A 13,180-nucleotide genomic window follows, 5' to 3' on the forward strand; every position below is an offset into this window, starting at 1 on the left:
AAAAAAAAAAAACAATGATAATTGATTACATATGGTTTATATTTTTAGATGTGCAGCAGGTGTAATCTGTCTATATGTGCACATAACTTGGCATTGCTTTGCTCTGTGCCCCACAAATATACAAAGAGGGAGAAAAAATTATACAAATGAAATATTGCACATTTAAAACAATTCAAAGCATTTCAACAGTAGCAGGAAGCATCACATTGTACATAACATTTGCCCAGGCATCTACAACCATGGGTAGCCACTACACTTCTCCCTACACTGATTCAATATCCCTGTTCCTATGCTCTCCCTCAGCAGCATGCCATCATCAATATCCACTGCCAAGGGGAAACTGTGTCCGTGCACACATATATATTCCATGTAGGCTTTACATGGTTAGGCTTGCCACCCCTCCGTTTTTTTTCCGGACTATCAGGAAATCAAACTGATTCTCCAGTAGTCCGGAAAACACTGTACAAACTCCGGTATTCTGTTTCAAAAAGGAAACAGACTATTGAGTTTAATGTTGATTTACTATGCTTTTTTTTCAGAAAAGCATAGTAAATCAGCCAAAAGCAGGCGGCGGGAACGAAAAAAGAGGGCGTTCCCGTTGAGTGATGCTGTTGTGACATCACAAAATAGGAGGTATGTTGGCGGGAGAGGGGGTTGGAGTGGGCGGGGTTACTGGTGACGCGAGGGGCGTGGCTTTGCTCCGGTTTTAGCCGTGAAGGAAGGTGGCAACCCTATACATGGTGCCTGCACAGATTTTACTAAATACTGGGGTGTGTGTTCTCCAGCTCTATAGCAGAGTGGGAAGAAGCCCTATGCATAAATCAAATGACCCAAGTGTTGGAGTAATCAGTAGAGTAAAGTGTTGGTGAATAACTGACACTGGTTCACCTTTCCAGCAAGAGGAATAGAGTCTGATCTGTCATAACTGACTCCCAGGAGAGGTGATAGTTTCAGTATGCAGAAGACATGTCAAGGTATGTGTGCACCCCACAAGCAATGTGTTAATTAGTTGTCACATTTAAATCATGCAGTACTAAACAGTGTAACACTGTGGAGTCACACATACTTCAGACTGTAGCTGGGGCTTCAGTAATTAGGCCAGCATAAAGTGCATCACCTGTCATGGCTGCTTGGATGACCCCCTCATTCCCAGTGGTATGCTCTTGCTCTGAACTAACCATTGCAGTGGGGGAATAAATGGGGTCAATGATATTAGTAGGAGGGAGATGCTTAGCATGGTGGTGGAGGGAGGACTCTAAAAAAAGATAAGCAAGTAAATAGAGTGTTGTTACTTGCTCATAATATATATATATATATATATATATCGGACAACATACTGGTGCCCTACACATCAGATAATATTTGGTTGAGCCAATAAGATGGAATGGGTAACCCAATGAAGTTATTTTGGTGGAGGGAAAAACTCTTCACATCTCTGCATGACCAATTAGTGTAACTAGTTTCAGAGTCACCAAGCCTTAGAGTAAGTTATATCATTGTCAGTCACCAAGCCTTAGAGTAAGTTATATCATTGTCAGTCACCAAGCCTTAGAGTAAGTTATATCATTGTCAGTCACCAAGCCTTAGAGTAAGTTATATCATTGTCAGTCACCAAGCCTTAGAGTAAGTTATATCATTGTCAGTCACCAAGCCTTAGAGTAAGTTATATCATTGTCAGTCACCAAGCCTTAGAGTAAGTTATATCATTGTCAGTCACCAAGCCTTAGAGTAAGTTATATCATTGTCAGTCACCAAGCCTTAGAGTAAGTTATATCATTGTCAGTCACCAAGCCTTAGAGTAAGTTATATCATTGTCAGTGGGTTCTCCTTTCAGATTTCCATTCTTGAACAAAGAGCTTGGACAGCTCACACCCGGTCAGAGTATATGACACCTGTCTTGGTGTCTACATGTTCATTTATTGCTAGACGTGTTCATGATCTAATAGTGAATATACTGAATATTCAGAAGAGAAATACATCTTTCTTTTTCTCTGTCAAATATTTTTCATCAGATTCCTAAAATGGCTATCATGAACATGAGCTGTAATGATTGCTGGATCCAAGGAACAAATCATAGTGACCTTTTAACTCGACAGACCTCAGCAGTAGAGACAAAACTTTTGGTTGCTATGTTAAGCTTCACTATAGTAACGGACATAATTGGAAATGGTTTGGTGATTTTTTCAGTTCTGAGAACCAAAAAGCTAAGAAATTCTGGTAAGTGACTATTTTTGCAGTGCAAGCTGTATACTGTTATTGTGGTTATTTCCATGTCAGTAAAGTTTAAAAACACATACATTAGATTTTACAGAAATTCATTTGTATCACATCTGTCATAATATAAGTAGACCAAAGTACTCTTATTATTTGTTTTATACAAACCTTTAAGAATTACAAAAGCGGTCAAGACTAAACATTAGTTCCATCGTTGTCAAACTGTATAGCAGTTGTGCATTTTATATGATATTATTCATAAAAAGAGAAATATCTTCATTAAGCTTTGTCTCTGCATACAAACATTCTTATCAGTTGTTCTAATAATTTATATAGAGTGTGATAACATTTGTAGATTTTGCTAATTAGCTGAAGCAGTGTCTCAGCAATTCAGGTGCAAATTTATATAATGGATGACTACAACTTAATATGAAGTTAATACTTGAAAGCACTTTTGTATGATTCAGCAGTGTCAAATAAATAGCTGTCATATGTTCATAATGTTTTTCTGAATAATGAATCACATACAAAATAATTACTGTGCAAAGCATTGGGAAGCATAACAATAAGTCATGCCAGAGGAATTCTTAAACAAAGTATGCACTATGAACCATGGCCTGAAGCATGTAGGTATACAGCGAAGACAGTTGTGCTAGAATATATGTGTATACAAAGAAGTAGTGCAACTATACATTATACACACTGTACAACAATACAGTGACAAGCTTATTCAGTCTGATGAACAGCAGTACACATGTAAGACTGAAAGACTGCAAAGTGCTACTGTGTACCAAATATGCTACATGGAATTACAGCTGGTTCTTGGTCAAATGGGACCATAGGCAGACCCACGGCCATACCGATATCCCATTACTTGGTGGTCTTTCCTCAATTACCAGAAAACACTGCTCAAACCTTTCAGTGTGCATACTGTTTATTTCTTTTTTTCACTTTTACAATGATCCCTGAAATTGGGATTTAATTTTAAATTATTTCAAATTTAACAGCAAAGCATTGATAGACATTTACTAAATAAAACTGCCTTCACTGGAAGCTGTCCTCACCTTGGATGACACAGACATTTGTGCAGTCACTGAGACCTGGTTTAAGGCTGTGGAGAACACCCCAGCCATACCAGGTTATACCTCTTTCCACACATTCAGACCTTAAGCTGAAGGTGTGAAAAACTGAAGGAGGGAGTATCAATATTCATTAAAGATAAATACACCTTCAGAGTGGTTAAACAGTATGGCTCCCTGGAGACACTTCAGGTTCAATTAACTGTTGGCAGGACATCTATTCAAGTCATTGCCAGCTATAGGACCCCCCCCCCCATGAATCAGGACACCTACTCTGCCTATTTGCATCTACTTGAGTCTATCAATATACATTCTAACACCATGGGTTTGAGCAACTTTAACTACCTATCAATTGATTGGGCAAATTATTTGTGCTTAAACTTATTTTCCCAAAGGTTCCTTGACTTTGTTAATTCCAATGCCCTGGACCAGCTGGTTGACACCCCCACAAGAGGTGCCAACATCCTGGATCTGGTACTCACAAATATGGGGGACTACTGTAGCACCCCAACTGTGAGGTCCTCCCTGGTGAGATCTGACCGCAAATCTGTCTCATTTGAAGTGACTATCACACCTAACCCAACTCCAGCAACAACTAAACTAAAAAATGTCTCTAAAGCAGATTATAACCTCTTACAGGATGGTATAGATAGATTCACTGCACCTCCTTCCTCAGATGGAACTGGCAACTATGCTGAGTTCTACACCAAAGCTTTATACAAATAACCTGTATAACTGCATTGACTCGGCCATACTTGATAGGACCAAAACTAGCTCTTCAAGGAAGAGCAAACCTGCTAGGTGGACAACTGCTATTAACAGGTTTTACAATAACAGGAAGAAATTGCTGTTTAAGAGCAAGATGGAGTGAGCCATCCTAAACTGGAAACACTCTCTCCTCAGCTTAAACAATCAAATGAGACTTCTTGTGAAGTCCTCCAAAGCAAACTATGAGTCTGAACTAGCTTCCTCAACAAAGGACAACCACAAGACATTCTATAGTTACATCAGTAAACTAAAAGGAAAGGCGCAGATTCGTGCAGAACTGATAGTTAATGATACAGCATATAGTGAGCCTGCAGACACAGCTAACCTGTTGGGTGACAGGTTCTGTGAAAACTTCACTCCTCTGTCCCTGACATGCATACCTCATGACATCCATTCCACCTGTCCCCTACCTTGTATCTCTATGCCCTCTCTAAGGCCAAAAACACAGCATCTATGGGACCTGATAACATCCCAGGGCTGCATCCTACATGGGCTCCAACATGAATTAGTAATATCACTGAGTACTCTTTTCAATCATAGTCTAAGCACTAGCTTTGTACCAACTGAATGGAAAACAGCCACCATTATTTCCTTGCAAAAACCTGGTGCTTCCACTGACCCTGGGAACTATAGACCTATTAGCCTGACTAGCCTTATCTGAAAGGCCATGGAATGAGTCATCATGGACCTTATCAGCAAAGATATAGGTAATCTCCAAACACTTGACCCTACTCAGTTTGGATTTGTCAAAGGGAGATCATGCCTGTTAAATGTGGACTTCTTCAAGACAGTCACCATGGACATGGAGAAATCTGTGCATACAGCCTACCTGGACTTAGCCAAGGCATTTGACACTATTCCCACTAAGGTATAATTGACAAACTCACACAACTAGACATCAACCCTTATATCATTAGATGGGTTGCTAACTGGCTCACGGATAGAACTCATATAGACAAAATAAGGGAATTCACCTCCAACAGCAGACCTGTAACCAGTGGTGCTCCACAGGAATCAGTCCTGGGACCTCTACAGTTTGGAATCTATTTCTCTGAAGTGCAAGCAAAAACTAAAGGTCTGTGGCTGACAACATTTGCTGATGACTGCAAACTGGGAGTGGCCATAGAATGTACAAATGATGTCAACATCCTACAAGAGGGTCTTACACAAGCAAACAATTGTTGCCAAAGTCATGGCCTTAAACTCAATGCAAAAAAGTGTATTGTCATTCCTTTCAATAAAAGTGATGTTCCTGCTAACTATCACATCAATAGCACCAACTTAAGTATGCACTCAGTGTTGAGCAACCTGGGCAGACAGCAAACTTACCTTTGACCACCACGTCTCCACAGTGGTAAGAAGGGCATTCTGTATTGCTCATCTAATAAGTAAGGGCATTGCCTCCAGAAAAAAAAGAAGTTATTACCTCCATGTACTCTTCCCTCATCAGGCCAATAATTGAGTACAACACCCCTTTTGGTATGTACCTTTCTAAGCACCTGCAGCAATTGGAGAAACCACAAAGGTTCCTCACAAGGAAAATTCAAGGCCTTCACAATCTGTCCTATGGGGATCATCTGAAACCACTGTCACTTTATTCTGTTTCATACAGACTACTCAGAGGTGATCTCTGCCTTGCATATAAGGCAATCTCTGACCCTGCATTACTGGAAATGCTTCATATCCAAAAGTCAAATGGTATACGGGTTACTCGCTCTAAAGATCTTAACCTGGTATGTGACATTTATAAAATCTGCTAAAGGGACAGATTTTGTTTCCCAGAGGTTACCACACCTTTGAAACAGACTTCCACTTCATGTCAAACAGACCACCTCATTGGCCCTCTTTAAACACAATCTGGCTGATTGGATGGGTAACCATAAATTCACATCGGGGGTTCCACGTGTGTCCCTCTTGGATGGCGACAATAGGTGCTGATCATGAAATAAGTGTAAGAACTTGGATAGGCTTGTAAGGACCCTAGGGCCATTAGCCTAGTAACTTCGTATGATCCTATGAAAACAGTCTCATACCAAAAATAGACTTAGCATGAGCAACAATAAAGCTTTCTTACCTAAAGAATTTGTATTTTTTGTTTAATTAACATATCTGCCAGGTTTCTACTTAAACTGTCTACCATACCCCTCAACCTCTCAGTGCAAGAAATCTGGACAAAGCCAGAAGTGATGGTAGGACAAAGGCCCAAAAATAGAGACAGAATTTAAATATTCCTCCTATAAACTTGAAATGTTGCTAGAATAACAGATTTTGGATTATTATACATTTTCTGAAGCATATAAAGTCTGAAACGCAAATATCTGTTATTATTTAGTATTATTTACTCAATGATTTGCCAGAAAACCACACATTTTATGAGAAATAGACCAAAAATACAAGGCAAAAATCTGGACATCGTGCGAAAATCTGCACAGTTGGGAGCTATGAGTCTACTGTCTCTGTTGTTAGCATCTACGCTATTAAATTCATCTTTGTTGTACTATGTCATGATGTTACTCTAAATATTTTTTTTTATTTTAGGCATTGCTACATTCCTTGTAAATAACTTAATGCTAACCAAATTTCTCAAACATATTGCTACTGCATTCACAAAATACTTTACATTTGCCTTGTATATATTTGTATTGCGTCTCTCTCTCTGTATTTGTACTGGTAAGTATCTTAAAACATGACTTGTTAGGTTTTTCTTATTTTTTAATTACTTTCCTGGAGCTTTTCTCCTTGGGTCTCCCCTGAAAAAGGACTCCCTGGACCCAGTCATACTAACCCAGTTAACAAATGTAAAAATAAATAAAAATAAATACATCTTCCATTGAAAATCTGTAAAATGACATGTGCTTGGACTCGTAGTCAAAATGCTTATAGTGAAGCATTAATTCATGTCTATATGAAGGACACAGAATTCAAAAGCCAAGCTAAATATTTGCTAACAGCTTGGGACAGCCCACTGGATACAAGAGCCTGTGTTTGAGAACAGCATAAGAGCACTGTCTGGTGAAGTGACTTTGTCAGACTTGTGCAGTAGATAAATAAAAGCGTTGGGAATCAAACCCTACACTACAGAAACAGCAGCTTATAACTTTACTCATCTTCACTAAGTGGCATACAGACATGTAGTTCAACACAGTGCATTTTTCACCTATGTACCTGTAGAGAAACAAAGTTAATTAAAAATATATTCATAGTTAAATAAATTACATTAAACTCATAAACTTCATACTGTTTAGTTTATTCACAGCCAAAAAATCAACACACTATCACTAGTCAGTAGAACAAGGAAACCAAGGATTGTTCCTAAAGAATAAAGTACATTAGACGATCTTCCTTTTTATCAGTAACTTCCTTTATAACATTAACTACTGTGAATTGTGAGAACCAAGTATTTACACACACACACACACACACACACACACACACACACACACACACACACACACACACACACACACACACACACACACACACACACACACACACATGCATATAAATACATAAACATCCATCAATCACAGCAGTTGCATGGCTGTACACCTCTGATATCTGCTTGAAGACAAATGAATGAATGAATACATTAATAAATAATGGGCCAGAAATGTATCTCAGCTCTCTGCTGTCAAAAGCATAAAGTGGAACACATTATAAGTCTCCCCTGCCTTCTCAATGTATTTGGATAAAATCAGAGACTAGAAAGTTGCTAGGATGTAAAAAAAAACCTCTGTATTAGCAAGCATTTTCTGAATGGTACAATGTCTGAAACTCATGCCTGCCATTATTCAGTGACTACACTCTACAACAATTTGCCACAGAGTTTACCAGGGATGGGCACAAATACCTGTCAACTTCTCTGTTGAAAATATAGATGGACAGATGCTTGTGTTTTCTGTGATTATCCTGAGGCTGTATTTTTGCTGTTTTCTGTAACCATCCTGGATGAAAGGGTTCAGGGCTACTTTTCTGCTACATCAATCTTCTGAAGCCTAGCATGTTTCCTGGAAGGCCACACACACACACACACACACACACACACACACACACACACACACACTCACACGCGCACACACACACACACACACACACACGCACATCTGATCGCTCATGTGACAGTCCTCTAATGCAAACAAACATATGTGATTTGAGCTGCTTTTTGCTTCTTCAGTGCTTCTCACAAACATCGGATCTGAACTGAATTGTTTCTTCCATGATTTTTGATTTTGAGTGAGTTAATTTTCCAACATTTCATTTTGAATGCCTGATGTTTTACTGATGCAAACAGGAAACTTGTACTTGGGCAATGTCACACACAGAGTAGTGGAGTGATGCTAAAAGAGAAGAGAAAGCTAGAAACTTGTCCACAGAGAAGGAAGTGGGTGATTGGGAGTTTCTTTTTTTATTTTATATTATTTTTAAGACCAGTACAGGCCCCCTAGTCAGCAATGGGCCTTAGGAAGCTGCCTAGGTCACCATCTGCTGGATTTGGCCCTGCACTGATCATATGATCCATAAGGCACATACAACTATGGACAAGTAAAACAGTACAGACATGCAGACTCAACTCACACTCATGCACATATGCATGCACATACTTTCCTTCTTATGTAGACAGAGAACGCATTTGGTTGAAATTCATTCAATAGAATGTGATATAGTAACACAGTGCTGTATCATATACTATATACATAGACTAACTGTGAACAGGATGATTGTGTTATCTAAAAGCAATCACTTCTGGTGGAGTTTCTGTTTGCACCCCAACAGTGATTCAATGTGCATGGTGTGGTTGTATTCTTTGCACAGCTGTGCAACCATGGAGTTAGGATAGTTAAATGAGGGGTTGTGAGCATCACAACCCCTCATATGAAAAGTTGAAACAAAACACTTTTGACAGTATTTTCCTTTGTCTGAATTTTTCCAGTAATTGTTATTCAACAAGACGAGTGCTCAACATATCACCACCTGTTTTGGCTGTCAATTGATACTGAAAGCATTCTTTATCGTGTGCAGGAAGAAGCAAGTCATGTAACAGTTTCTGTTACATTCCTTGATTTCCCCTTGGGGTCACAGTTGTGTGACAATGGAATTAGTAGCTACAAATTAGGGGGTGTGGGGGCAGAGTCCCTGCATTGTGGGTGTGTGGGGCAAAGCTTTCCGCATAAGACAAATGCTTTAGTGTTTGCTTTGCTATTTTTCTAATCATAAAAGAAAGCTATATGATTTCCTTTTGCAATAAGACTAGTTTCACTAATGTCTTTGCTAGATGATGAGTGTAGCTGATATGCCAGTATTTATAGAATGTGCATTAATACGACACAATGTTGACTGTTGAGAATATATTCAAACATATACACACACACACACACACACACACACACACACACACATATATATATATATATATATATGTGTGTGTGTGTGTGTGTGTGTGTGTGTGTGTGTGTGCAGTAAAGCATGAGGGGGTCTGCATGGTGCAAATATTAATGTATCTAGGGCTGTTGTCATTGCTGATCCACAAGGGGGGCTTTACAGTTTGTAAACATTTCTAACATCTATACCATGCACAACTCCAAGTGCCTTATTGCAATTAGAAAGTGGATAACAGCAATGTTTTTTCTTTTTTTTTTTGCCATTTAAATTTTACATGGAGCAGTTTGTGTGCAACAGTTATAAGTCTGCAGTCTATTTTAATATATAACCAATGCCAACAGGCAAACAGATCTGGCAAACAAGCCAACTAGGCAACAGCAGTAAGAAGATCAATACAGACAGAGTTTTTACAGTTTAACACACCTATATCATTGAAAATTCATGAGATGTATGAAGATGGCCATTAAGGACATACAGCTTCCTACCTTTCCAGTGTACCTCATTGCGAGGAATGTTCCTCATTTGGTATCTTAGAAAGTTTATGTTCCTTGAAGTTCCACATTGAAAGGGTCTGTCACATATTTAGTGTTAGCATTTTTTTAACTGATATCCATGATAAATTGAAATGAATCATGTTAATTCATTAAAAAAAATATTCTATAAGTAAATACATCAATCACATTTAACCATTCTACGAGCATCCTAGTTAAATTATTAGTAAGTGCTGCACAATTTGTCCATTTGTTCCACATTATGAGAGCTAGTGTTCCTCATTGCGAGATATAAGGTTGAGAGCAATGTACAAATTTATAGGTTCAAACTAGGCTATCAGTCTACAGACTATTAGAAGACTAGCCAATGCCTAGAGGTTAGAATTAAATCCTGTACCCTGTATCTGTGAAGTAAAGACCTTAATCATTATGCCAAGCTAGCCACATTGCTCCAGCTACAAGACTTCTCAATGTCCATGATTTTTTACAGTCTTATATATGTATTTAGACCACAAAGCTAAGCCCCACTCATTATATACTCAACAAGGTTGACCCTTATTTGGGCTTATCTGTACATACGTGGATACCTTGACAAGATTTTAAAAAGACCAGTCTTACAAAAAGACATTTCCAATATATTAGGGTTGATGTGAAAATTCCAAATAAGAACCAATGCAACACGTAAAAAGTCACAGAGAAACATAGGATTGGCAGAAACAGCAAAAAGACCCTTGCAGACCAGAAACTCGGCAGTATATCTTAAACCTCGTTGAAAGATGGTCATGGGATATAATCCAATGATTCATTTTATGTTGTATAATCTCTCCATTCTTTTTAACTAATTGATGTATAGGGTTATAACTTTAGAATTTTATAACTATAGAGACGTTTGGTATGAAAGTTTTAGGATCCTACTGTCAAACTGTCATGTGCAATTGCATAATTTTGTTTATAAATTTCATGTCTCAGCTATGCTTCCAGTTGTAACTAACGGATTCTTGTACAGTGTCATAACTTTTAATTGGTTGGAATTTTGGTATAAAAATTCAAAGTACTTATTTAACTAGCTCTTCAGTCTGAGTCTCGTGTGCTGTTGTACAATTTCTTTGCCAAATGTCATTCTGCAGTTGTTTTTTCAGATCACCTTTAGGATCTGAGTTGTGCAAATTCATTGTCATATTTCATATTTCCATCAGTGTTTTTTGTCTGTAGTTGGAATGTTGAAAATATGAGCTCAAAATATTTAATTCTGTTAGTGTTTGTGGCATTTCTGAGTTAAAAAATATGCATGTTTTATCAGCTTACAAATGGCACTATCGTGTTCAGTATGAAGAGTTGTAAAACTTTTATATTTGAATATATGCACTCAATTTATACACTTTTATGTGATGTGATGTGATGCTATATGTGATGTTATTTAAAAGTTGTTCCTTTTGCACATGATATTTTGTATTGAGAAATTGCTACGTGTGTGAAAGGTTTACTATTCAGTAATAAAAGCACCCTCTGCCTGTACAGCAACTGCAAAGTCCAAAAGGTACCAAATTCCAAAACGCAGACCAGCAGACTGTGGCACAAATGATAAAGATTTATTAATGTTGTGCTAAAAAGCACAAAACAAAGGGAATAAAAAGCAAACCAGTTTCGGCTAAAAAATAAACAGCCTTTTTCAGTGCATGAAACATCCCAATGACATAAACCAATTCCCTCATATAGTCAGCAATTAAGGCTAATTAACTCATTATGATTGTTAGCTAATACATAGCTTAAAAATGCTCATTCAAACCGGGGGGGGGTAAACCCCCCAGTTTAAAAATCCATTTCCTTTCCATATTATTAAGAGTCTGATACCATCCAAACTTATTTGCTTTGTTACCTCTAACCCGATCAATAATGGTAACGTGAAAAGACGCCTTCTTGTGCGTGACAGTATGTTTGTAAAGAGCATTAGTTATTCTATGGTGCCTAATATCACTAAAATGCTCTGTGATCCTAAACTTGACTGGATGGGAAGTCCGGCCAATGTAAAATGCAGAGCAACTGCACATAGCCAAATAGACAACCCAGTCAGTTTGAAAATTAACAAAACAAGAGATTTGCTAAACCTGACTGGTATTCCTGCTGCTAAATTCCTTGGTCTTACAAACATTGGGGCAATATATACAATAACCACATGGAAAACAACCAATTAGTTTGTTCCCTAATAGAGAGGATTGAACCATTGACTTGTCATAACTGCATCCATGTTTATAATATCTCCTGTGAGTTACGATTCTACTGGAGATGAGTTATCTTTGCCCCATGAGGCTGATGTTCAATGTACCACAGGTTCCCCAACACCTAAAAGGAATAATAATATCCCTTTAGATGTAAAAAGAAGCGGGGTTTAAATGAGCATTTTTAAGCTATGTATTAGCTAACAGCCAGCATGAGTTAATTAGCTTTAATTGGTGACTATATAAGGGAATTGGTTTATTCCCTTTGTTTTGTGCTTTTTAGCACAACATTAATATAGATTTATCATTTGTGCCACAGTCTGCTGGTCTGCATTTTGAGCTTTACTATTCAACCACTTTTGCAGTTAATTAATTGAATCAGATAATTAAAAGCTTGCATCTGCCATCCTGTGCCTGACTCATTTAGATGTGTTCAGTTTCCCCTGGTAAATTTTTTTTCTGCTTTCTCTTTTTTCCAATTTTTTTAACTCATTAATGCATCTGAGTTGCAGTATGTCACACCTCTTACAACTTACATACTTCCTTATATTCCAAGGAAATCTCTGAAAAATCAAGTTAAAAAGTATATGTCAAATATATGTATAGCTGTCTTGAATAGCAAATATTATAAAAATGGTACAGAGGATACTGTTATCAGTAAAGCACTATTCTTACAATAATAATAATAATAGAGAATTCATAGTCACTCCATTAATATTGCAATATTTAATATAATGCACACAAATTCAGAGAGGGAATTTAATAATGCCTTCATGGTCTTTTTTACCATGTAGACATTGTGCCATGCCACTTACATAAAAGTAAACTGATTTGTGATTCAGTAAGCGCTGCTGGGTAGCCAACACGGGAAGTTCTGTGGCATGCAAACTACCTCATAAACAGGTGAATCTTATGCAAATGAGGCAGGTAGAGCAATCCATCAAGCAGATTGGCAGCCCTGCAGACCCCTTATCAGTGTTCTTAGGGTACACAGAAAAATTCTGTGTACAGGACTGTAGGCAGAGAAAAGGGG

General features: G+C 37.9%; 1 protein-coding gene across 1 annotated transcript in view; it reads left to right on the top strand.

Moving 5' to 3' along the window:
* The first annotated feature begins 2,021 nt into the window (after nucleotides 1–2,021).
* The window catches only part of LOC122808256 (melatonin receptor type 1C-like), a 94,507-nt gene continuing 83,348 nt past the window's right edge, over nucleotides 2,022–13,180 (top strand). Inside the window, exon 1 of the mRNA XM_044079220.1 lies at nucleotides 2,022–2,217. Within this exon, the coding sequence (XP_043935155.1) occupies nucleotides 2,022–2,217 (196 nt within the window). The remainder of the gene's footprint in view (nucleotides 2,218–13,180) is intronic.

This window comes from Protopterus annectens, chromosome 8.part0 (genome assembly GCF_019279795.1).
Source record: "Protopterus annectens isolate FY-2018-M chromosome 8.part0, PAN1.0, whole genome shotgun sequence".
Taxonomy (NCBI): domain Eukaryota; kingdom Metazoa; phylum Chordata; order Ceratodontiformes; family Protopteridae; genus Protopterus; species Protopterus annectens.